The sequence below is a fragment of the Pygocentrus nattereri genome, chromosome 10 (assembly GCF_015220715.1).
Source record: "Pygocentrus nattereri isolate fPygNat1 chromosome 10, fPygNat1.pri, whole genome shotgun sequence".
Taxonomy (NCBI): Eukaryota; Metazoa; Chordata; class Actinopteri; order Characiformes; family Serrasalmidae; genus Pygocentrus; species Pygocentrus nattereri.
In genome coordinates, this window is record NC_051220.1 from 711499 (window position 1) to 737179 (window position 25681).

Sequence of the window (25681 nt, forward strand, 5' to 3'; positions counted from 1 at the left end):
TGTTTCTAATAAAGTGGCCAGTGAGTGGAAGTTTAAGGCAGGTGTTTCTAATAAAGTGGCCAGTGAGTGGACAGTGTTCGACAGGTGGGATCAGACGCGGTCCAGCGCGGCCACAGAGCCTCTTAAAGGTTGTTGTGTCTCTGCCGCCGACCTGCTGAGGGCCTCGGTCATTAGCTGATGATGTCAGGTGTGGTAAATGCGCTGCTGTGGCCCTTCAGGAGTCTCACACTCCTGTCCTGCTGGATACACTCGCACTGTGCATTGATTCGTCCGCCTCCTCCTCCTTTAATCCTTTGTCCTCTTCTCCCCTCCCGGAGTTCAACACCTGAATGTGGGACTGGGTCCAGCCGCCGGTTGCCTAGCGACGCTGAGCGGCGTTCCCGAGCCAGAGAAGAGCCACTTAAAGCGAGCTGAGAGCTACATGGGGCTTCAGCGGGGCTGAGAGAGAGAGACAGAGAGAGATAGAGAGATAGATAGACAGATAGACATGGCAACAGGCGCGTTTCTCTGGATTTACCCGAACAGGGTGGACGGCTGAGACAGACAAGCTGCCACTTTCAACTCCTTTTCAAATCTATTCCTCCTTTTCTTTCTCCTCCGAGTGTCTCTGCTGAAGTTCGGCTCCCTCACCAGATGGCAAACTACCCTAATCTCCTTTCCTCTCAGAGGCCATGTGCTTGAGTCCGGCGCGTTCCGAGGTAAGAGGACGACATTTGTTGCTCTTAGCGCTGTTCGCAGTGAGAAGAAGTTTAAAATATGCAGGTATTTAGTCGCACCGTCACCAGTAACCGGCGTTTTTCGCCGTTCGGTTCCGTTCGGCTGCCTGTGCCCGGCGCGGTGACGCGCTGACCAGCCGCCTCTGACTAGGCTTACCACGTCCGTGTGGCTGAGCTTTTGTGTTGTAGTGGCCCTGCGGAGTGGACTGTCCGTCAGAAGGGCTACGCAGACACTCGGAGAGACTTTCGGCAACCTGTTGAGTGTTTCTTGGTGGCGCCACACCGGCTGTGCGAGTGAAGGCCTGAACTGCGCTCTTAATGGCTTATTTGTAGTGTTGCGCGTTATTCAGTGGCGCCACGCTGCTTCTCACAGCCTCACTGGTTCGAGAAAACTCCCAACAGCATCCTCTGTTTATGTTCCTTCATCAGGGTTCTGTCACTGCAGTAGCCCTGCATGTATGCAGCCGTTGGGAATCCCTGGAATTATTACTAGCTGGCATACCCGCTTATGGAGAGGCCAAACAGACCTTATATTTGGCTTCCTAGCACTAACCCCAGCTATCTGGCTTCAGTCTGCGTTATCCAGCTAAAACAACACGCATGTCGAGCAGCCTGCCTTCAGATGTTTGCGCTAAAATGCTTGAAGCTCTTCAAAAGTTCGGGTAACAGAGTATCAGAGAAACGGATGGACTACAGTCTGTAACTGTAGCTATACAGTAAGTGGAGCAGATAAAGTGGACAGTGAGCGTAGAACGAGGAGGTGGTCAGAATCGGTGTTCATTACATTTACGGCATTTGGCTGACGCTCTTCTCCAGAGTGACTTACATTTTGATCATTTTACGCAGGGAGGCGAAGGCGGTGTTAGGAGTCTTGCCCAAGCACTATCAGTGGTATAGTGTAGGTTACCCGGGTGGGGGATTGAACCCCGGGCTACGTTATAGAAGGCAGAGGTGCAGTTGGTAAAACATAGTCTCACTGTACAGACGGCTGTAGGTGCAGATAAACATGTCCCCTGCGCGTGTCTGCTTCGCTCCATGGCTTGTATGGCTAATTGCAGGTCTAATTCTAGTTTGTGTATTTTTTTTTTTATATATAAATGACTAAATCTTGCAGCACAGTAAGGGAAGCCCTTCATTCAGGTCGCTCTCGGTGCAATTCCAGATCACAGGCAGCCCTGATTATTTGCTTGCATCAGATGGAATTCTAACAGCTTGGGTAGGATTTTGGAATTTGATGTTTTGAAAACTTATGCCTCACATCTGATTTCTCTTTTCCTTTGCCCCTGTAGTTCGCCCGAGGACCACAGCAGGCCCAAATCCTAGCTATCATGTGAAGGCTTTGACCTCCTCTTGGACATCGTGCCATTAAGCTGTGCCGCCTTACCCAAGGCCCTGGACTGCTTAAATAGAGAAAAAAAGGGGAAAAATGTCACCTCCGGCATGACCATCATTACTTATTTAACGTCGCTACATCAGGAGGCCTTTTTGCTGCCAAGGATGTATTGGCTCCTTAGGCACAAAGGTACTGTGTTATTGCTGTACACCCTGGGCCTTTTCATCACCCTCGGCCCTGTGGCCCCGCAGGGTTCCTTCCCCAGGCTGGAGAACATCGCGGCCTACAAACCTGTCAGCGTGGCACCGGCTGGGGCTACATGTGGCGTCCCAGAGCGCAGCGCCTTCTGCCAGGCCGGCCGAGCGCAGGAGGACTTTCTCACTTGTTCCCAGCAGTTCTGCGTCCAGGAGTGCCCGTACCGGTCCTCCGCTCCACGCTACGCCAACCTGCTCACCACCCATCCGGATGGGTGCCCAGCAGGCGACAGCCAGGATCTCCGCCCGGGGGCAGAGGCCGGATCCACCAGCTTCGTGTTTCGAAACCAGAGCGGTTGCTTGGCTTCCCTCTCCGTTCCAAACTTGGGCCCAGCAGGCTCATTTACCCTAACAGTTTGGCTGAAACTCGAGGAAGCCTCTGTAATGTAAGTAGCTGAGCTGCCAGAACTTTCCCTTAAGAAGATCACACACACGCTGCAAGTGTTTGCTGTCACTTAGAGAGCTAATATCTTGCTTAATAACACATATCAGTTTCTCTTCCTGGCCTTCCAAAACCATTCGTATGTTCTGCACCAGATATGTAGTGCCTTTGCCGTGTTGGTCTCCAAGTCTTTGTTCAGAATGTCCTTTTCTGTGTGGTGAAAACAAATAATTCCAAGGTTGTGCCGTTGCTTTGTGTGCGCACCTCAAAACAGTGGACCACATGCTGGTGCTTATAAGTCTCACTATGAGGAGTCGGTTTGAAATTAATTTGTAATGCACTTGTCTTGTCGTGTTGGAGAGAAGCTCCCTGCCTCCCCCCCCCCAAACAAGACCAGCTGTGTCCAGTTTTAGATCAATGAAATGAAATTGCCACAGTGTTTCCTGAGCTCTGGCAGGAAGAAAAAAAAGAGCATCATCTCAAAGGCCACTTTGTTTTTCCACGGCACAGAAAATGATATAGTTGAAAGTGGGTGATGGGATGAAAGGACAGGGTGAGAGAGACTCGCAAAGAACAACAACCGGTTCGGCATTTTAGACCAAGTGTAGAGGATGAAAAGACAGACGGGCCGCTGGCGTGCAACACTGAAAAAATAAATAATTGAGTCAGCATGGTCACGGCAGTTCAACAGGCACACGAGAACGTGGAATTCTCTCCCTGAAGTGGCGGCGGCGGCCGTGACAACGAGTGTACATGTTGATTAATTCTTCTCTTAGTGAATTAATGGGCCTCTGTTTAATACCAACCGGAGAGCCCCCCTCGGTAACGTGACATAAAAATATGCACCACGTTGGCTTGCTTTGGGAGCACTTGCCTTGCTGGCTGTATCGAATGCTAAAACGGCAGCATTTCCCCGGCGGAGAAGCTCGGCCTAATTGCAAGTGGAGCACGCAGGAAAGCGTGGCTTGCAGGTAAGGCGAGCGGGACTCGAGGGCCGGCCCTGACTTGAGCGCAAACATGTTGCATTATGATTTATTGGCTGTGGTGGCCCGTGTTCGTAAACGTTTCCATTTCCTCATAAAATGCCAGTAATGGGGTTTCATTTGACAGTAGATGAGGAGGTTTTCAAGTCACAGGAAGCAGCAAATGGAAAGTATTGATACAAGATGCATAAATGTCAGAGCGGCGCCCGTTTTAGCCGTCAGGGTGTATCCCTGTAAAACACTGTTGCTGGATCTTCATCGCTGACCTTCAAGGGCATATTGATTGTTTACTAATGCCCCATGCTAAGCCTCACCTTTTCATGTAGAGCGCCGAGCGTGGCTTCAGCTCAGATGTGAGCATACGCACGCTTCCTGTTTGGTACCGTAAGGAATGGCGCTGGATCTTTATCGTTGGGACAGTTGAGTCCAGCACACCACCGAAGGACTTTCAACTGATTAGTAGGCCTGAGCGATAACTACAAATATTTACTGTGATCTTTTCTAATGAAAAAATTCACGCCGATCGATTATAACGATATAATCCCCCACAGGACGGCACCGGGCCGCTGCAGCTTTGGCCAGCTTTCTATTCTAAATGCTTTCGTGAGCATCAGCCATGTTGATGAGTCTTTAATAGAAGTACGTATTAAATAATGTTGAGTGACCCAAAATCGTTTGAAAAGTACTTCACTTCTACTGTTCTACTGCAAACTCCTGCATTCATGAGCTTCCTCTGATAACAGCACTCCCTGCTGGAGAAACCCCAGACTGTAAGCCATTTCCATATTAACAAACGAGGCTTTCTGTTTTCATAATTCAACTAACCACTGGGACACTGGCTGTACATAAATCTCAGTAAATCAAACGCAGCCGAGACGGTGGGGGAATGTGCGCTAGCGTAGTCTTTACAGGCCCCATCGCAGCTCGCTGCTTTAATAGTAAGAATGAATAAAACGCTGTGCATTTCTTTACAGATTATTTAATGTTTACTTTTTTTATGATCCCGTTTTCTGGTCGTAGACAGAACAGAGGATCTTTCTCTCCAGAGCTGGAGGTATCTGCAGAAACATCCCCAATACAGCGTCACGCGCTCGCACGCTTCTTACCCCGCGTTCACACCGGCAGCGACGCGACAAAGTGGGTGGAGGTCATTCATTTTCAATGAGAGCTGCGATTTCCAGTGACGGTAGGCGGTGCGAAGTGGGTGGAGTTGAACTTTATGCAAATGAGTAGCGAAGGAATGTGACTATTATCAATAGGAATCGAATACAAATACAAATAAGCACACAGGCGACTTCTCACCAGGACTTTTATTTTTAGCGCATATGTCTCTGGTTTGTGCCTGGCATCAGTGAAACCATGGCAACCAACGGTCCGCTCAGGTTCAGAAAGGCCCACAGGTGATGCGCGGTCAGTGTTTTGGGCGAAAAGAGGCGAGAAGTCGGTGTGAACGTAGGGCTGAGCGTGAAATTGTTTACTTCTACACTTCGCTATCAAGTTACTTGTCTGTCATTTTACATATATCTTTATCTGATTACACCCCCCTGTTGCCCAGGCATGTTATGAAATGATCATACTCATTATGCCCCGTCATTTAGGTGACAACCTTCTGTTTTCTTGCAGTGTTGCAATCTGATTTTTGACTGTCACCATTTGCTCCATGCAGGGAAGAACCCCACCCCCCCTTAGCAAGCTCAGACACCCTCCCTAAATCTGTTTCACTTGAAATTACGTCACGGAAGCAAAATGTGTTCTGATTTTTTGATTCATGTTGACTTCAATATTTTTTTTAAAGCACGCAAAATGTATGACTTGGCTGGAGCAGCTTGTTACAGAGGTTTGTTTGACTGTTTGTGTGTCTGGGTGACTGTTAAGGCAGGACTTTCTCCTCACAATCTTAAGAGTGGACTTTACCTGGAAGCTATACCAGCCATTGGACTCAGCTAGATACCAGTCTGTTCAATTCCAGGGAGCTGAATGTGTCTAGTACCTGCGTCCTCCTGGGACTTAAATCTGGCATTTAAGACAAGGCAGTGGAAAAGAACCACAGTTTAAAAGCTCCAAATATTTGTCTGTGTTTTGTGTCATAATAACGAAGGAATTCGACAGAGAGATTCATTCGAAAGAGGCCCACTCCCGTTAGGATCAAGCAAGCGGAACCAAAATAATACACAGCATACCTTGACGCGCTGCTCAATACTGCACACCACCATCCTGATGAGAAGTCGGGTGACTGAGTGAAGGGGTACGGGGGTCTGCACCCTGAAGTTGCAAACAGAGGTTAGCCGTTGCGATGGCTGTCCGACGCCTACCTCATCGCTCTGACTCGGGGGTGTCCCGGCTTGGTCGAAGCTCCGTATACTGAGGAGCTCGTTGCTCGTTGTTTAGTTCAGAATGATTTGTTCTACAGAGAGTTATTACAGAATATTCAGGGCCTCTTTCGAGTGAATCTCCCTGTATTAGTGTGTTGTCTGAACATAATTCTGCAATTGTTTTAGAATAATCAGAACCTGTTGGGTGTGTTTTTTTGGATTGAAATAAACCATAAATTTAATAACAGTAACGGCAATAAAAATGGCATTTATCAAGTAATTGCCTTATCAGATTATGATCTTCATGAGCTGGACCAAGTGTTTTAGAAAAAAGTTCAGATACTAGAACGGCACTTATTCCTTTTACATTCAGCTAAATGTTTTTTTCCACCCCATTTCACAGGACTGTGTTTGAGAAGAGTGCCACAAACAGACTGGTGTTTCTTCTGACCATCTCGGAGACCGACGTCCAGTTCCACTATGGCAGCCAGACTGGTCAGAACTTCTCCGTAACTATGAGGACTGCAGGACACATCATTACAGGCCAGTGGACGCACCTGACTCTACAGGTAGGGAGCCGTTTCAGTTGGCTAGGTGCCAGCAGGTCACCCGAATTGGGCAAAAGGCCGCAGTGAAAAGCCTCATCGCACCACCATACACTGAAATACATTGCACTGTCTATGGCAGGGGTGATTAATTGCTTTCGACACAGGCCCAAAAGCTATCAAACGGTCTAATCTGCTTGATCAGACCTCATCTACAAGGCGGCTGCGGCGGGCACTAATCCTTGTCCATCCATATTCCCAGTAATTAGCCAGTGGAAAATATTGATATTAATATTGTGTCGGAAAACCTGCAGCAGGTTCACGCTGAACCCGTGTCACAACAGATTTCCGGCCTGGACAAGATGCATGAACGGAAGGCGTTAATTACAGGAGTAAACATCTGCTTTCCCACAGCTGTGGGGGCAGAGAGGGAGGGCTGTCTCCTTCCACACCCTTTCCTGCATACATATTACTACAACCCAGCCGATCACTTCATAAACAAGCCCACGGACCAAGCAGTCATGTTAAATGTGTCGGAGCACGTGGCCTGTGATAACGCTTTTGTTTTGGCGTGATGGTAATTTCAGCTGATGTTATTCTGATGCAAATGCAGGTCATTGACAGCAAAGAAATGATTGATATGCTCTGCGAACTGCTGCTTTATCAGCTTCAGAAACCTTTTCATGCCTAGTGCCTTTCTTTACACTGCCAGGCCCATGAGTCTTGGCGCCCTCGCGCTGTTCAGCATTGTAAGTGACTGGCAGTATCTCTGTGTTGGTAAATGAATCGAGAGAAAGGGGCGAAGAGAGACGGGGCCATCATCGGTATTGTAGGCGAACAGAGAGGTCTGTCTGCGGAGAGTATTATCTTTCAATGGCAGTGATTATCATGGCTTTAAATTGCAGTCGTTCCGATTACGAATAGCAGGTTGACTTCTGGGACAGAAAACATTATTATGATAATGAGATCCTTCCCACAATTCATAGATAATAAGTTCCTTGTTTGGTGACAGCTGTGTCTTAGGCCCGTAGACCTATCTTAGCTGTCCAGTCGGACTTTCATCTGCAATCTAGGCCGACTTCGACGGGGAGAAAATGAGCCCGTTTTCAGCCGCTCGCCGCTCGGCCCTATACGCTTACGACACGCTGCGTAGGGCCCTGCCTTCCCCTCTTGTGTCAGCGCTGTTTCATTGAGAGGCTGAAGTGGAACTATCCAACTGGTCTTGATAAAAAGAATAATAAAGTTATTGCAGGAACAGCAGTCGGGTAAACTTGTGTTCTCTCTTCTCCAAGTTGATGTCAGCAAATAACAGTAGCATTTAACAAATGAAGGTTAAGTTAAGTGATACTTTTTAAAATCCCACAAACGGGAAATTCCACCTCTGCATTTAACCCATCCATGAAGTGAAACACCACATACACACTAGTGAATACACACACTAGGGGCAGTGAGCACACTTGCCCGGAGCGGTGGGCAGCCCTATCCACAGCACCCAGGGAGCAGTTGGGGGTTAGGGGTCTTGCTCAAGGACACCTCAGTCATGGACTGTCGGCTCTGGGGATCGAACCAGCGACCTTCCGGTCACAGGGCCAGTTCCCTGACCTCCAGCCCACGACTGACCCCACTGGTTGATGTGCTTCATTCGATAAGAAGCTCGGGAAAGATGACCGTGTTGTGTGTAAACGTGCTTATATGCACAAAACGACACCCGCTCTGTACAGCAGCCTCTGTGTAGATCAGTCCAGGTAATATATGGACGTGATGCACACACACAAGACGGTGATCATATAGTCTCTCAATCAAGACTTGAAAATGGAAAGAAATGGATTGATATTGGCTATTGATTAAATGTTGTGGTTGGTATAGTGTAGAGCAGAGGTCACTAATAGGTGACCATGGTCCGAGTCCGGACCCAGGCGCTGTCCTATGCGGACCTGGGCCTATGACCGATAAACCATGGAGAATTATTAAATTTCGATTTCTATTTTAATCGGCGTAGCTTTTCTAGGCTTTACGGTTTACGGGTGGTCTTTGTTATTCTTTGTCTTTTGCTTATAGTTCTTAAAACAATGCTGTACTAATAATAGAACTTCTTTTCCCAAGAATCATAAGCTGAAAATATTTCCATTGTTTTCTACCTTTTGCTCCCCCTGAAACAGCAGCACATTCACCCTCCTTTGCCGTCAAGCTGTTCTTTTGGTTGTATTTATAGACGTGTTCCTCTCTGCCAGTTCAAGTTTGGTCAAAATCAAGGAGCCAGATACTTGAGCTGCCTGTCAGGCCACTGTCTACCTGGAAGGCTCTTCTGGAAGTCTCTGTAGTCTGAGGAAACTCAAAGGCGTAGCAAAGAGCTGGGGGGAAACTGCTCAAAAGGAATATAACATTATAGTGTTTAGAAGGGCTCCGGGGAAGGAGGAAGAACTGAGGAGCTGATCTGCAGGTGCTTGTCCCTAGTCATTATAACGAGAGTGGGAGTACGTCGAGGAGAGGAGAAGAATGATATCCCTTTCATGTGGCCCCTTCAGATGACAATGAGAAGTGACAGTGGGCTCTTGCCGATTGTTTTGGAGCATCGCTCATTGTTGGCCATCCGCCTTTCCGCGGATGTGCGCTGTAATTGAGATCAAGCAAGTCGGGAGCGGCTAGGGATTTCACACGGAGAAGTAAGTGTAGCATATAGAATCCACCCCTCTTGTCACGATGTCAGTTAGCAACACCAGCTGACGAGCTGTGGCAGGTCTCTGCGCCTGAAAGGAAAGGGAAAGTTCAGAAATGCACTAAACGCTGAGGAGCCTTTGTGATTAGACCAGGCCCTGCAGGGCTAAGTTGGTAAACCAGCATTACCATATCAATACGTGTCGTGAGGGCAGCCGCCAGCCAGCTTGTTGTAACGGAACTCGCTCACGGAAACGCGAAATGTCCGAGCACTGAGGTCAGGGCTGTTTTGATGTAACCGAGCTCCTTGATAAGACACTACTGAAGTAATCATCCCCAGCCAGCAGCTTGTCCTTTTTGCTGTATCAGTTTGCCAGACATTGTTATGTCTCCTCTCACTTTTCAGCCCATGGATTTGGTTCCAGTGTAAAAACATGCCGTAATGCTGAAGGCTGGGGTTGACTGGCTCGTGTGGAGAGCTTGTGCAACTTAAGTGGGCCTGTCACAATTAATCGATGAAATTTAATGTTGGAAAAAAGTCGACGATTTCAGTTTTTAATCGATTCAATTTAAAGTCAAGAAACAATCGATGATTTCAGTTCTTGCTCTCCGTGAATCAGCAGTGATTATTTGGCAGTTTGCATTGTATTATTACACATCAGAAAAATGGATCAGTTAAGTTTAATTTTAATGGTTTTGAAATTTTTGGAGATTTTCAAAACTGCTCTATTACAAATCTCCCAAAAGCCCTAGTTTAAAGCTAAAATGATCTCACAGCCTGACGTTCATCTTTAAGGCCTGTTATGAAGCAAAGTATATCTTAGTGCAGCTATATTGAACTAAAACTTACAAAGGTCCAGAGAAATTGGCAACACCGGTTACCTTTTAAATGCTTAACTTTTAATGATTAGTTTGGTTAACTGATGAAATAAAATGACACATTAAATATGTTGTGATGCTGAGTTCTCTGTTCTTTTATATTATTTATTTATTTATTTTTGTGCCTCTTTTTTTTTTTTTTTTGTTTTTTTTTTTTTAACAAGTCATTTTGATGCTTCGCTACTAGAAATAGTAAATAAAATTGAAGAGCTGCGAAAGGATGTGAAGTTTATTTGCTTTCGGATTTGCTTCGGATTAAGAAACCATCCTTAACTTTTAATAAAAGGTTTTTTTTCAAGCAATTTTGGGTCAGTTGTAGCAGTTTATTCATCATGAAATGCTCATTCAGTGTAAAGAGCAGCTGCGGTTTTCAAGTCATGCACAAAAAACTGAAAATGGGCCTGTAGGATTTTGTCCTGGCCAAAGCTGCGTGCTCTTAGTAAACCTTTGCATCAGTGGTGTCGAGGTATTTCGAGGTATTTCGACACCATGTCGAGGAATTCGTCAGATTTTTCCCCGATGTGGTCTGAAACCAGCATCCTAGAAGCTGAGCTTGGCACAGGTCGTTCTAATTTAAAATTTAATGTAAGGGACCGAACAGTTCCTATCTCAAAGGGAAAAGTGTGGTTTCCTTTGCTGCGTCTCAGCAGAGCAGTTCTCCTGCGGCTGTCGCTGCGTTGTCTTTGGCTGCTCGAACTTGGGGAGAATCCGACAAGTTAATGAACATTTTCACGCACAATTAGAGCTTCCACCAGGGCCCAGGCCTCGGCCATGGCATTTCGATCCGGCAAACATGCACTGTGGCGGGCGGATGTTCTCGGGGGACGTTTTTGTTTTGGCCAGGAGCTGCTAAGTCTCGAGCTCTTAACCCGAATGTGCACATGGCTCATCACCCTGTGTGAACCTCTCCCCCCTCCCAGAGAAATGTAGGCCAGCAAGCCCGTGGCCCAGGCCCCTCCAGCCAGAGCGCTGCTGAATAGAGGATGGGGGGGGCGTGAGGGGTGTTTGGACTGTGCTGTGTTAAGTCTAGTTGGGGGGGGGGGGGCATGCAGTGGTGGAGAGGCCTGGAAGCGTCTGTTTGCGCAGCTATGAAGGAGCATTTAGTAATGCCATCCTGACCAGGGAGACAGTAAACCCTGTGCTGCCTGTTGTCTGGCTGCATTTAAGAGGATGTGGTTGGATCTGTAGTGAGATGCTGTTTTTTGTTCATTTGAATGGTTGTTGCTATGGAGCCTATTATAAATCTCAGGCAGATCTTTGATTGATTTGGTTTGCTAAGCGTGTATTGTAAGTAAACTGGACTGAAAACTTTACCAAAGGAGAAAAAACAGCTTGATTTGTATTCTGGCTGTTTATCTTGACCCCCCCATGTCTTGTGTACAGTAACTCTGATCCAGCGGCTCTGTGAGTAAACTTTTAGTAATGTTAGGGAGTGCAGGTCCAGCAGAGCAGACACCAGCACCAGCTTCGGCCTGCTCTGTCCGGCTCCGGCGGTGGGTCAGCTGACCTCTCCGAGCGGTTCATGCCACCCAGAGTGATGGAGACTGATTGGCAGCATCCATGAAGGTGAAACAAGGTGAACGGAGGCAAAAAAGAGCTCCCACCTTTCCCCGGCACTCTCTCTGTGGGGCCCCGGAGCCGAGAGGCCATGCGCCCTGTATAAATCACCCCCAAACGTTGACAGCAAATTAGTGTGTGCTGCCGAGAGTCCTGAGAACCGACTTTAACAGGACCGGCGAAGCACAAGTTTTGGGTATTAAAAATGGCAGCGTTAAAGCCACACACAACATTTTTTAACCTAATCCGAAGAAACGGTCTATTTGTTTATAACAGGATAAACTGCTTTTTGAGTCAAAAGGACATCAGAATGATCGTCCATGGTAATTGACCAAAACATGCTATTTAGAGATGTACTGACAGGAATTTCTGGCGCTGATGTAAAACCGATATTATTGTGGCCTGATATCTGAGATCTTACACTGGTGGCTTTAATTAATTTCTGTGCAAAAAATGCAATTTCAGTAATTATTTTAATATTTTACATTACTCAGTATTATTCAGCATTTATGAATATGTAGCAGTTCCAAAAATAATGAAGAAATATGGAATTGACCGACACAAGTAACCAAGTGTTCATTTATCATTACCCAGCGATGAACCTGAGGCTGTAGAAAATTTCTGCACGTCATCCTGTATTATGAATGACTTTTTTTGAAGGTAGTATAAAGTAAGGTGAGGTAAGATGAGTGGTAAAGTGCTTAAAATGGGCTACTTTAAAGCTGCACGGTGTGTTTTTATTTATTTATTTATTTATTTATTTTATTATTTTTTTTCCCCCTAATTGAAAGGCGTATTATTACTGAGTCAGGAGAAGAAAAAAACGCCCGGTAAAGCCTAAAGTGTAAAAAATAAGTGTGTGTGTGTGTGTGTGTGTGTGTGTCTGTGTGTGTGTGTGTGTGTGTGTGTGTGTGAGTGAGTGAGTGTGTGTGTGTGTGTGTGTGTGTGTGTGTGTGTGTGTGCGCATACTCTCAACGCTCTTGTGTTCATCAGGTTTATCCCAACGAGGAAAAGGTCCGGAGCACAACTGAATTTACAGAAACGCTCTTCTGTATGTTGTGTGCAGTTACACATTTCCACCAGAGAGGTCTCCAAATCTTATATAGTGTAGCTTTAGCTATTAGATCTGAAGAGTCTTTTTCATTCAGTGGACTGAGTTTCCTCTTCAGAAGCTCCATCATGGAGGATATGTTACTCTAGCCCACTGAGCACAACTTTTTTCTGAGTTTATCTCCACGCTTGTGAGGATTTTTTAGGCTGTTGTTAACTCGTAAGTAAGTGGTAATGCCAAAGCAACTGAGTTGGTCGTCAACTAAGCCGAATAATCGTTGCACCCCTAGTTTAGCAGCAGGGAAATTCCCACCACGGATGACTTCACGGGATTCTATACGTGTTTCAGTGTGGACTGAAGCTAAAATAGGTTGTGATTATCGGCCTTAATTTCAATATTGGACAGAATAATAATTGCGTTTTTCCATTTATTGGCAAATAACATTCCGGCTACCGACATGTTGTGTATCCCTAATGTTAATGTGTTGCTAGTAATCGGGACATTCTACCCGGATCCTTCTAAGTGGCTTATTTTTCATCCGATGTAATATTGTGTAAAGTTTCTCTTTAAGGTGGGGGTGGTGGGGGTGGTGGGGGTGGTGGTGGTGGGTGTATGTAAATTATAGCGAGGTGGTTCAGCAGCTTGCTTTAACACACCAGTGATAAAGTGTGGAGCGTTGTTTAATCGGTATAGGAGGGGCATTTATTGTGTGTTTCAGCCCATCAATGTCAGGCAGAATTAAATGTCCGCTCTAGGACAGGCTTTTCTTGGCAAGTTTTCTCAAGAGTCTTTCTTCAGATTAAAGTCAGCGAGAATCAGCGGTGGGTGGACATAAATCAGACCGGGCAGTGCTGAGTGGTTGGGGGGGCTCCCTACGAAACTGGTAATGGCCATAAGTTGATATGAGGAATTTCACGGCGTATTACGTCTCTCCGGCCGGGCGTGAGTAACTGTGACAGACGGGCACATGGCTGTGGGGCGCGAGGCGTCCCGGAATCGTCCCGCTCCGACCGGACAGATCGAAGACAGCCGGGGACAACTCGAATGACCAGTCGTGGCCGCGGGGCGCTGTGGGCTTTTGCAGATGCGGCAGAGCTGATTACGTCGCCTTTGTTTAGCTGCCTTGCTGCTGTCCACCTGGTTAACGTGCGTTTATTGTTGGTGAAAGACGCAGGAGGGACGTCTGGTGGCGGCGGTGGAGGGCAGGTGGGCAGAATGAAGCACACAGTGTGTCGGGCACCATCCTCAATCTGAGGCCTGTCAGGAGATGGATGGGCTGAGCGTGGCACTCTGGCCCTGTGCCTGCAATCTGTAAAGTGTACAGCAAAGTCATATGAACACGAGGAGCACTACATAAATAAGGGCAGGCGGCAGTAAGTCAGCAGCTGAAACGATGCTGTTAAACATTTCAACACCTTTAAATAAACAGCAACTCATGAGATGCAACCAATCACACGCACAACCTGTTGCTACAATCACACGGTTTAGTTGTTTTACATTTTCATGGACAAGAATTCGTCTCAAATGAGATGCTTTGCATCAGAGTTGGGTGACTAGCTAATAGCAATCAGTTAATCTGTACATTATTATTATATCAATATCTTTTTTCTATTTAGTAACAAGGTGTATTAGAGAATGGAAAGAGCGCCGAGTCCTCAGAACTGACTTTGGGAACCACTGGTCTGTGGAAAGGTTCTTTTCAGTTCAGCTCTATTTAAGAGTGTGGAAGCGTTCATGGCTTTACGTAGGAATCAGACCTGATGGGACCTGACTGGATATGTCCAGTTAGGGTCGGGTTTTGTCCAGTTAGGGTCGGGTTTTGTCTGATTAGGGTCGGGTTTTGTCCGGTTAGGGTCGGGTTTTGTCCGGTTAGGGTCGGGTTTGGGTCGGGTTTTGTCCGCTTTGGGTCGGGTTTTGTCCGGATAGGGTCGGGTTTGGTTCGCTTTGGGTCGGGTTTGGTCCGGTTAGGGTCGGGTTTGGACGCAAAATGTGTTGTGTGTCGGACCAGGTCAGACTCCAGAAGGCTCTAGAAGCACTTGACACGCGAGATGCTCGCAGGTCTTGTTAGCTGTGTTAGTATTTTGGGGTGAACTGATTTATTAGGAGATGGGAAATGTTCTCTTATCTTATTGAAAGACGTCTTGTGGCTCATTCTTCTCTAGGTTATTGTTGTAAGGCTGTGCAAAGCCCCCGAGGTGGTAGTATCATAATGCTCAGTGTAAGACTTCAGCCAAGCTGGGGGGGTTTTTGGTATTTGTTTTTTTTTTTTTTTAAACTTGTTCTGAAGCTGTACACATTCGTTTGTGCTCAAGAACCATGCCAATCAAGCAAGCGAGTGCAAACCAAAGCAAAATCCCTCTGATTTCTGAAGGTTTTCATGGTAGGCGCATAAAGTAGCGTCATCACTTTGCTTGCAAACACCTGAGACGCCCTAATCAGTGCAGGCAGACGCGCCGGACTTTGCAGAGACCTTTTTGGGATTATGAAGAAAGCACTTGTTTTAATGAGAGTAGGACATTTGTCACGGACACGGCACCGTGTAGGAAAAAACCTGAAGCCAAAAGCCCGGCCTCATGAGCTAGTTAGTGAAAATGATTCCTGTTCCTCTCGGTCACGGTGAGGGAGGGAGGGGAGAGAAAATAGATGTCTGATATGCTTTCCGCTTAAAGCATAGCCTTCAAAGAGTTATTACCTTTATTAAAAGCACTGACACTTCGCCTTATATATTTCCGCCTTCTCCCGCGCCACTGAGACAATTTTCTTTTCTTAAATAAACTGTCATGCTAGTGCTAATATATCGTTGCCACCCTCATCGCAGGAGAAGGAAGGGCTGATATAAAGCATGTATATGTGAGATTGGTAATTGTGGCTTTAGTGTACTTGAGTAGAACAAATGTTGCTCTCTCATGGCTGCGCTAATGTGATAAAGGGGAAATTGGCTGTTCGTCAGCCGCCTCCTCCGCCGTGTAATGGTGGACATTGAGGAGAAGCGTCCGGCTCCAGGGCGAGCCGCCGGCATCAGTGCCCGAGCTCCAGCGGCTTCCTCCGCCAGACAGTTATATTTCACGTGACGGGCCGAGTCGGCCCGGGTGCATTACGGAACATGTGATAATGTAATAAATTACAAGGGAGGAAACATTTTGGCTTCATTTAAATGATAAGGGCCCGTCTCACCAAAGCTGGAGCGCACGCCATAAATAAAACATCTCTGCGTGCGAGTGTGTGCACAGATAGAAGGGCTGAGCTTGGGCAGGTATCAGCAACATGCTTTAAAAAAAAAAGCCAGGGATTGCCTGCGCTGATACCCTCATCCGGAGTGGAATATTTCTCGGGGTCCTGACAGCTCCTCCAGCGCTGAAATGGAAAGGGCTTTATCGTGGAACGTTTTGTCACTCAGGCTGCTGAAAGCACCTCGACTCCGGGTTAGGCTGGTGTCGCTGCCCTGGTTTATGGCTCAGGTCAAAAGGGCAAGGAATCATTTTTGATATAAAGCTGTGGCTTGTGAAGTCGGATCTGTATGAAAACATGAATTTTCCCCTGTGGAGTTACGATGAACTTGATTTCCTTGTAGCGTTGTCTCAAAGTTCTTTGAAGCAAAGTGGAGGTGGTCAGTATGAAGGCTAGTTTATATCACGGTATGGCCAGGCAGTCATGGTGAACTGTGATCACTATTTCTGTGGCATATCATGATACATGTGTCTTGGTGGCTGTTTGCCGCCTGCCAGTTTTGGGCTCATTACGTATTCATGAAGCGGTAAAATTCTAGGAGTGGCAAAACTGAATTGACACAGGGTTCTGTGTTCCCATGTTGTCTTGGTCATATTTCTACAACATGAAAATAAGAGTAACGTCTATACGTGTGGTACAGGTAGCTAGCTCGCTAACTATCCCGTTCCACCTTAAATAGTCCAGCAGTTCTGATGCCTGAAGCTCCAGAATGTACCTGCTGCTCCATTTAAGGTGGAGCTGGAGAATATCTGACTTCAGCTTCATATCACTGAAGAATTAGGGAGGGGGGGTGATAATAAATAATTGCCCCCCTCTTTGAAGGCGTATGCTGGGCCCTGATTGGTGCTCTGGCTTTGCGCTTCTTTCGTTTTGACATGTTACGTTTTTATACACACAGAAACCAAAAGGAACGACAGATTTCTCAAAATGTAGGAGGAAAAAGTCGGATTTTAGACTCTGAAATGTAGTGGAGTGAAAGGAGAAAGTCGCCCAGAACGGAGAAACTTCAGTACAGATACACCAAAAATACTAAAGTACAGAAACCAATTACATTTACTCAGTTACTCAGTTACTCAGATACTCAGTTACTGTCCACCACTGTTTATTAACATGTTAGTGTCCATTTTCTGCTTATTACAGAATGTATCCTGTATGAAAGTACAGTATTTGAAACAAGTGCTTTGTAGTGTCTCCATCAAACACTCTACCACTATCTAATGTTAACCAGAGCTGCCGCAATAACCACAAGCCAACTTGTTAGTCATGATACGATTCAATACAAGCCAATATGATTGGCTACAATACAGTTTTATACTATATATATATATATATATATATATATATATATATATATATATATGTATGTATGTATGTATGTATGTATGTATGTATGTATGTATGTGTGTGCGTGTGCGTGTGCGTGTGTATATATATATATATATATATATATATATATATATATATATATATATATATATATATGTGTGTGTGTGTATATATATATATATATATATATGTGTGTGTATATATATATATATATATATATATATATATATATATATATATATATATATATATATATATATATATGTATATATATATATATATATATATATATATATATATATATATATATAGTATTGCTACCTCCCTATAAAGAATCGTACCGCTATTCATTTCTATACCAGAATCTGCAGAACCTACAGGTTTAAACATGGACCTCAGTTTTATTCCCTTAAACAGGTCATAATGGGCTTTTTACTTTAGACTGAAACGACCAGCTGAAGTTCAGAGCAGGTGCAGATGAGAGTTTGAGGGCCCACCGCTCCAGCTTTCCACTTCCCCAACCCGAGCAAACGGAGGACCTTTATAAGCTTTTTGTCTTTTTTTAATGCCAGCCGATAGAGTTTCCCCCGATGGCTCAAAGCGAGCTTTAGTGAGAAAGGCAATGACGCAGCAGGTACGCCATACCGACTCTGCGTCCCTTCTTTAACCCTGAGCACTCGCTCACCTCCGTGGAGAGAAAAACAAAAAGGCTTAGAAATGCTGAGAGCGCTGCTGAAGGAACACTAAACCCGGAGGAATACTGAATGCTAAGTTAGTGCTAATGAAAGCTACTGGGTTCCGGTCAGAACCACACAGAGGAGGCATGGCATCCAATCCCTTTCCTTAATTGAATTTTTGGGTGAAGTAGTGCTTTGGCATTTTAAACCAAATGGCATGTTGACTAAGAACACGTAGTTACCCAGATTTTCTCCATTTTCATATCATGACTTCTGCGGAGCTTTTGCTTTGGTGCAGTCGGCTTCAGCAGGTGCTCCTGCTCCGATTCTGGTTGGATACCTGATTCCGAAACTGCCATTCTTCTGTAAGCGATTACATAAATTTGTAGTGCATTCTGGTAATTCCCTCTGCAGATCAAATATGCCTTTTTCAGTTTGAAAGCTGAGAGCAGCTTTTAAGATGTCAGCACCTGCTGATTATGAAGTTGCTAAAAGCTCCACAGAATGGCCGGCTAATAATCTGCTCCAGCGCTGAAGTGATCTCCTCGCCGGCCTGATCTCATAGGGCAGCGTTCCAGACAGGTCATCGTAGCTCGGTGCTACCACACGCACACAGAAGAAGCCTTTGGAGAGAAAAGAAAAGGCTGTGCTTGTCCTGAGACTAATCAAGCATTCTTGAAGGCATTGTTAGTTTAGTTTAGGTTGGTTTATTTGACAGTAAAGGTAAGGGAACACTTTTGAGTCCCGGACTTTCCATTGTGGTCCTGATGTTCCTCAGAGACGATGACTGTGTTTTGATTGTTGCTCAGTCACAAAAAAGTTTTGATGTCGGGGGGGGAAACAGTTATTTGGCTGCAGACACGCTCCCTCAGCCTGACGTGCACCGCCAGCCTGTTGATGACGTCGCTGCTGCTCTGCCACGTCAGTGTTTGGTCGGTTTTATGAGAACAGAGAACCACGTACTGCTGGGCAACAAGAGCTACACTGAATGCATATTAACGTCGTCTGTACTGATAATAAGGTAAATAAATATGAAGCTTTCAGAATTAAACCTTCCACGATGATCAGACATGAGTGTCGGGTTTATAGCAGAGAAAACAAACAGGCTGCTGAAACTCACGAAGGCCGTGATGAAGACGATCAGAGCCGGTTATCAAAAGCTGTAATATTGGTTACATTTACATTTGTGGCATTTGGCTGACGCTCTTATTCAGAGCGACTTACAGTTTGATCGTTTTACACAGTCAGGCCAAGGCGGGGTTGGGAGTCTTGCCCAAGGACTTGGTATAGTGTTAAAATAGAGTTCCTTAACGAGTCGAGGAGGTTGTGACGGCGCACAGTCAACGTAGTACCGATTACTTTTCTGTCTCGTCAACGTCACGACCTCCTAGAAAGTTGTGAGACCGCGTTGTCGCCACTTTCTGAGGAGTTACATTTCAACGTTGTGACGATGCAGAGAGCACCAAGCAGACGACGCAGTGGCACCGAAACGGTCACAACGTCACTGTGTTTGCAGGTCCGTTAGGAATAAAACCTGATGGTTTTACTACCTAACTGGAATTGGCTTGATGGTTGCCATTAGAGACCATTAGGAAACGATCAAATGTGTGTGGAATCAGTCCCAAAACACCTGATGTTAGGTGTAACTCTCGCCGTGTTCTGGACAAAAAATGGATTAAGTGATGGTGTTACTAAGCAGCAGCAGCCAAAAGTTCCCGTGCTGTTGAGCCGCTTCTGCCGTTGTGGCAGAGAGTGCATGTGCACGTGACATCACAGGGGCACAAAGGGCATCTGCAGTAATTTGTCTCCAAAGCCAAATGTAGGACCGAATCATGGCAGTGTAGCCTGTTTTAATGTGTTTGCTTTTCTCCAGGAAAACTTGTCAGTGTTCTGGAAGATACTGAGACTTAACTCAAAGTTTCAGCTCAGCAGAAAAATAACACCGTCAGCCATTTGGGTGTTAAAGAGAGTCATCTCTCGGAATGAAAGGAAACAAAAGAAACAAAATATAAGACCAAAATAGGAAAAGGAACAGTGGTAGCTCCAGACCCCTTATTTCAAAGGCCCCTGCTGGCACTAAATAGGATGAAGCACTTCAGACTTCATTTACATCACTCTGACGTGGGCTTCAGATCTCAAGCCGCAAGTCGTTGGGCCGGTTTGAGATTTCGAGAACGGCCTCTCCGCAGTCTTCAATCAGCCATCATGAAAGAGCGCGGCTTAAGGATCCTCCAGGCAGCTAGTTGTCTAGCGCTGCCTTCATCCTCCAGGAATTTTTGCCTCACTTATTTCCATCCACCTTTTCAACTTTATGTTTTTAAGGAAGCTGTCGCAGAACATACAAAATTATGTGTTGGAGGGGCTCTTTATCTTCGAAGACTGGCACACAGTCACCAGGCGGGAAAGAAAAACCTTTATAGGGCGTTTTTTCATATTTTAAGGTCTCATGTGAACTTCAGTAATTCAATATTCATCATTTTGTGGTGGCAAAGCATCCTCTGTGTAACTGAAACGCTGCTGGGGGGAAATGAGCTGAACCATTATTTACATTTTACCTCTCTAACAGTACCGAATGAAACCATGACTTCATGGATGCTTTTTGTGGGACAGTTCAAGTAACAAACTTTCTCATTGGCTCTTAGGTGCACAGCACAAGCGTGAGCTTGTTTCTGAATGGACAAGAGGAGGACAGCACAGCCCTGGACACTCAAACCCTCGTAGGCCCAGTTGCTGATGTCCTCTCAGACGGTGTCACTTGGATCGGACAGAGCTCCAACGGTAACCCAGGATTTTGCTTTTAGACCTTTCAGATTCATATCGCTTAAACATTTTTTGTGCCCTGCAGCCGGAGTTCAAACTTTTTGATGCCAGGACTCATACCTAGAATTAGTGTTTTAGAATTAGTACAATTTTAGGCCCAATTTGGTCAGAGCCATCAGAATTTCATGATTGAGCCGAATTTCAGCTTCATCGGCCCTCGTTTGCCGTGCAGCGCGAGAGGGAATACGATGCCCGTTTAACTGCCCAAACGAGCTCCGATTGAGCAGTCGGATGGGTTTATGACCTGAGCAGCCTCACAAACCGATTTCCTAAAGTCGCTCCCAAAACCACACACAATCACCGCTCCTACACAGAGGCAACAGTCCACATTTGCGGCACCAGCGTCCGTGTATGACGACTTTGCTCCGTTTGCCCGAGCTGAATTGCGAGGTATCGTGTCTTTTGTCTGTGTAGAGCTGCCTGTAGACCGCCTGCGCACAGTGTGGCCCAAACTAGTGAAGCTGCTGTAGCGGTTTGTCAGTGGCTGAATCTCAAATGGCCCCCATTTCCTATGAAGTTCTGGCTTCTATACCAAAATAGCGCACTGTTTGTCCAGTATGGAACTGTTCACCCACGGCTGAATCTCTGAAGGCTGTTCATTAGACTTGTGATGCACTTTATGGTGCAGGAGCAACTGTTTTAATATGCGGTGCACTGTGTAGGGAGCAGGGAGTCATTTGAGATACAGCCAGTGATTTGATCAGGACATCAGAGGCACAGCGTGTTTCGAAAACAGCTTTATTTGTAGACAGAGCGTCTGTTTCAGTGTGAGCACCCATGTCGCATCAGGTCAGTCTGACCGAGTGTTTTCATACAGTGTGAGCAGTAAATCGCAGGCCGAACACGAGGAGCGATTCAAACGTACAGTGTGAGTCACCAAAGAACAAGATTTCTAAAATCGGTGTCTGTCTGACTTGAGACCCACCTGATATATTAGGCAGTAAGGCTATGTTCACATTACCAGGTTAAAGTGGCACAAATACGATTTTTTTGCTCTAATGTGACTCAGATCTGACATTTTCAGGGCCGTGTGGACACAAGTCTGATCTTTTCAAATCCGGCCTGAGCCACTTGTGGTCCTAGATTGGATGCGTATCCAGTACGTGGCCACGCGACCTCAATGTGACGGCGTCATTCAGCGTTACCATGGCAACAGTGCCGAACAGACGTTAAAGCCTGTAAACGGTGGAAAAGCAGCTCATCCCACCTTTTTCTCCTCCGTCTGGCTCTAATAATGAAGCTGAGAGCTGATCAGAGTTAATGATCTTCTCGGCGAAGCTCGTTCTGCTCGTTAGTTTGTGCTGATGATGCAGTGATTCAGTCACGTGACGTCACTGAGGAGGAGGAGGAGCGCATGAGGGTCATTTCAGGCCGGTTCATCATATTAGTGACCGATTTGAGTCTCTTACCTAAACAAGGGTGAACCATCGAGTCGGTCAGATTGGATTTGAGAAATGAGGCTTGTAGTGTGAATGTAGCTTTAAACTTTTCAGAAAATGTTTACTTGATTTTACTCTTCTCAGTCAACAGCTCAGCGTCTGAAAAACTAATTTCTGCTAATTTTGTTCTGTATCAAAGGTTCTGCTGCAGTTCTCAGCTGTTGGTACAGTGAGAGTTTCAAAGTCCGGTATATGTATGTAGGTCATGCATCTAAATGCAGCCTTTTCTACTGTTCCCTTTGTTTACAGTGGAAGGTTTGGACCCCGAGTCCCTGTAAAGCTGCGTTGTGACCACGCCTGTTGTCTTCAAATCCCTAAATCTTAGGGATAGTGTCACTAAACAATGCCAAACCTGTATAAACTGCGGAAAGAAATTAAATTAAATCAGTTATTCAGTCAGTCATCTCTATATGGCAAACATGCGTATGAATGGTGTATCAGGCTTTGTTTCTTACTGTAGGAAAGACCGATTGGAGAATGGTCTGTACTACAGTAGCAGATTCATGAAGAGGAAATGTTTTCATTCATGATTTTTATAGCATTTTTAGTTAGAATGCTCGTCACTGCCCTGCAGACGTATACACCGTCCAGGCGCAACATCATGACTGCATCCTTCTTCCTACGCTCATTGTCCATTTCATCAGCTCAACTTACTGCATAGGTGCACTGTAGTCGGTCAGTGTTACTGCAGTGCTGAGAATGACCCACCACCCAAATAGCCCCTGCTCTGTGAGGGTCCAGGGGGTCCTGACCACTGAAGAACAGGGTAACGGAGTATCAGAGAAACAGATGGACTACAGTCTGTAACTGTAGAACTACAGAGTGCAGCTATACAGTAAGTGGAGCTGATAAAGTGGACAGTGAGCGTAGAAACAAGGAGGTGGTCAGAATGTTATGTCTGACCGGTGTATTGCTTAGAAGCACAGAGGTAAGCTTGTATGTCCATCTGTCCATCTGTCAGTGATGCCCAGAGTTCAGTAAGTAGAGTAGGTAGCTGTGCTTCCTGCTGCCCACAGCCCTTCTAACCTCTGTAGGTATACAACACACTAGTCAGAGTATGTGGTCACTCGCCAGTGTCTGAGGAGACGCATGCAGGCCTTTGTTATGCTGGACTGATGGTGCTCACATGACCAAGGGAAATGTTCGACTGGTATCTGGCCACTGTTGCATGGCATACGGGGGGAAAATGGCTAAAAATACACTGTATTAACGTTACCCTTATTTTAAATTAATTTACACATACCAAATTTTCTTCTTAGTCGAAATGAAAGGCAAAAAGGGCACACTAATTTGCAAAGGTGGCACATTTTTTCATTACAGAAATATCCGTAAGCCTGCAACTAATCATATCTAGGGGTTTACGTAGGCCAAGGGTGACCATATGGCCACACATAATCTGTTCATAAATGAGATGAGATGGGATTTCTGCAATGCCCACAGAAAAAATGCATTTGAATACATATCTCTCTGAATGGCACAGACTAAATAGATGTCAACCCTGTTCCCTTTCTTTCTGGAAGGGTTCCTTCACCTGGGTTTTCACTGCAGGAATGTTCTTAGTCTCCCCGGAGATGTGTGTTAATCCATTTTCTAATGCTGATTAGATGATGCTTCATGGATCTATCAGGCATCGTTGGCTAAATGTCCAGCAATGCTGCGGCCACTAAGCACTGTAAGCGACGCACTTTGGGTCTTCAGCGGTTCTGTATGTTGATATTCTCCCATTTTTTGGGAAAGTCATGTTTATTGTGGATGGCGTGTACCAGGCAAGGTAGTGCCTGTGAAAGAGTAGCTGAAAACACAGCGAATGTCTCTGGTGTAACTTCAAAGTTCCAGTTAATGTAATCCTGTTTACACACTCTTTTTCTACTCTGCGACCAAAGCCCAGGCCTCCAAAATCCTGTTCTTTTCATGTGGAACTTGGACGTGGGCAAAACATAGCAGGTGCTTGTACAGTCTCCAGGAGAGCCGGAGCACCAGCATTAAAAACCTTTTAACTGAACATATTTTAACCTCTTAGGCTCGCAGTTTTTCCATCTGAATTAAAGGCAAATTATTCAGTAACTACATGAAATTTATATATTATTTATTTATTCATTTATTTTTTGTAAAAGCTCCTCAAATGAACAGAACGTGTGTTTTATGATCTCCACATTTCACTATACGCTCACAATTCACTGCTGAAAGCCAGAAATCTGCGCCGCTCTTTGTGTTGTTCTCTAAAAGTGATGTTTCCAGAGCAGATCACTGAAGAGACGCCGTCTGTTTATAGTTTAGAGCCCAGATTTGGGGAAAAACGGGTCGACTTTCAGTAGAAAAACAAAGTTCAGCTTCTTTTATTATAAGGGTTTAAAATGACGTCACCGTCTATTAGACTGGAGAGAAGAGCTACAGCCTCACACGACGCCCAGCTTCTGAATGGAGCTGATGGAGTAGGAACGTTATGGAGAACATGATGAAGTGTGGTTTGGTCCCACCGGTGGTCCCGAGGAGTTAAAATGGTTAAAGGGGAATTCCACCAATTTAAAATAATAAATAAATTCAAAACAATAAAATAAATAAATATAATATAAATAATATAATAAAAATTCTCCATCGTTCGATTATTGATGTGTACCAAATGTGAACCAAATAATTCAGAGTGATCTGATGTGAAATGAGAAACTTACCAGCTTGGGTTTCTTTTTAGTGGTGGTGATGGGAACCTGGAGATTGGAAAGTCTGTAGTGTAAATATAGACGTTTTATTTACAGTCCAGAATCGGCAGCGAATCGACACGAGTCGTTTACCCAGCAGTTTTTAGATGAATGATATTAATAATGGACACCCTCTTCACCATGAGTGAAACATTAAAAATGTTTTAAGCCAAAATCTTCTCAAAAATACCGTAAAGCGTCTGTGTGTGTTCTTAATCATGAACCAGCTTTTAGAGGCATTAAACACTTTGGGTGTCTGGTTCTGTTTTCTTGTGTAAATAGAATCTTAGAAATGAGCCATTGACTGACGGACATCTGGTTCCTATGATCACCATTGTGAACGTTTCTGACGCAGCAGGTTTATCTAGAACGGAGCACTTTCACATCAGATTACTCATAATAACTTTATTATTTCATTATGCAGACATCTTTATTACTGGAAATCCATTTTAAACAGCCATGAAGTAACATGTTGTGTTTTTTTTTTTGTAGCTTTGAAGCTTTTTAATTTGATTTCTTCTCACCATTCACTTTTTTCTTTCACTTTGTCCTGTAGTGTCTTTTATCCACTCATATGTATCTCTCTCTCTCTCTCTCTCTCTCTCTCTCTCTCTCTCTCTCTCTCTCTCTCTCTCTCTCTCTCTCTCTCTCTCTCTCTCTCTCTCTCTCTCTCTCTCTCTCTCTCTCTCTCTCTCCCCCTCCCTCCCCCTCTCTCTCTCTCTCTCTCTCTCTCTCTCTCTCTCTCTCTCTCTCTCTCTCTCTCTCTCTCTCTCTCTCTCTCTCTCTCTCTCTCTCTCTCTCTCCCCCATATGTCACTGCACTGTTCTC

At 45.3% G+C, this 25681-nt stretch overlaps 1 protein-coding gene across 1 annotated transcript in view; it reads left to right on the forward strand.

Annotated features, from left to right (window-relative positions):
• Positions 1–244: 244 nt before the first annotated feature.
• The window catches only part of ush2a (Usher syndrome 2A (autosomal recessive, mild)), a 387029-nt gene continuing 361592 nt past the window's right edge, over positions 245–25681 (forward strand). The window contains exons 1-4 of the mRNA XM_037541699.1: positions 245–698; positions 2006–2689; positions 6384–6549; positions 20541–20676. Coding sequence (XP_037397596.1) covers positions 2157–2689; positions 6384–6549; positions 20541–20676 — 835 coding nt within the window. The 5' untranslated portion in view covers positions 245–698; positions 2006–2156. The remainder of the gene's footprint in view (positions 699–2005; positions 2690–6383; positions 6550–20540; positions 20677–25681) is intronic.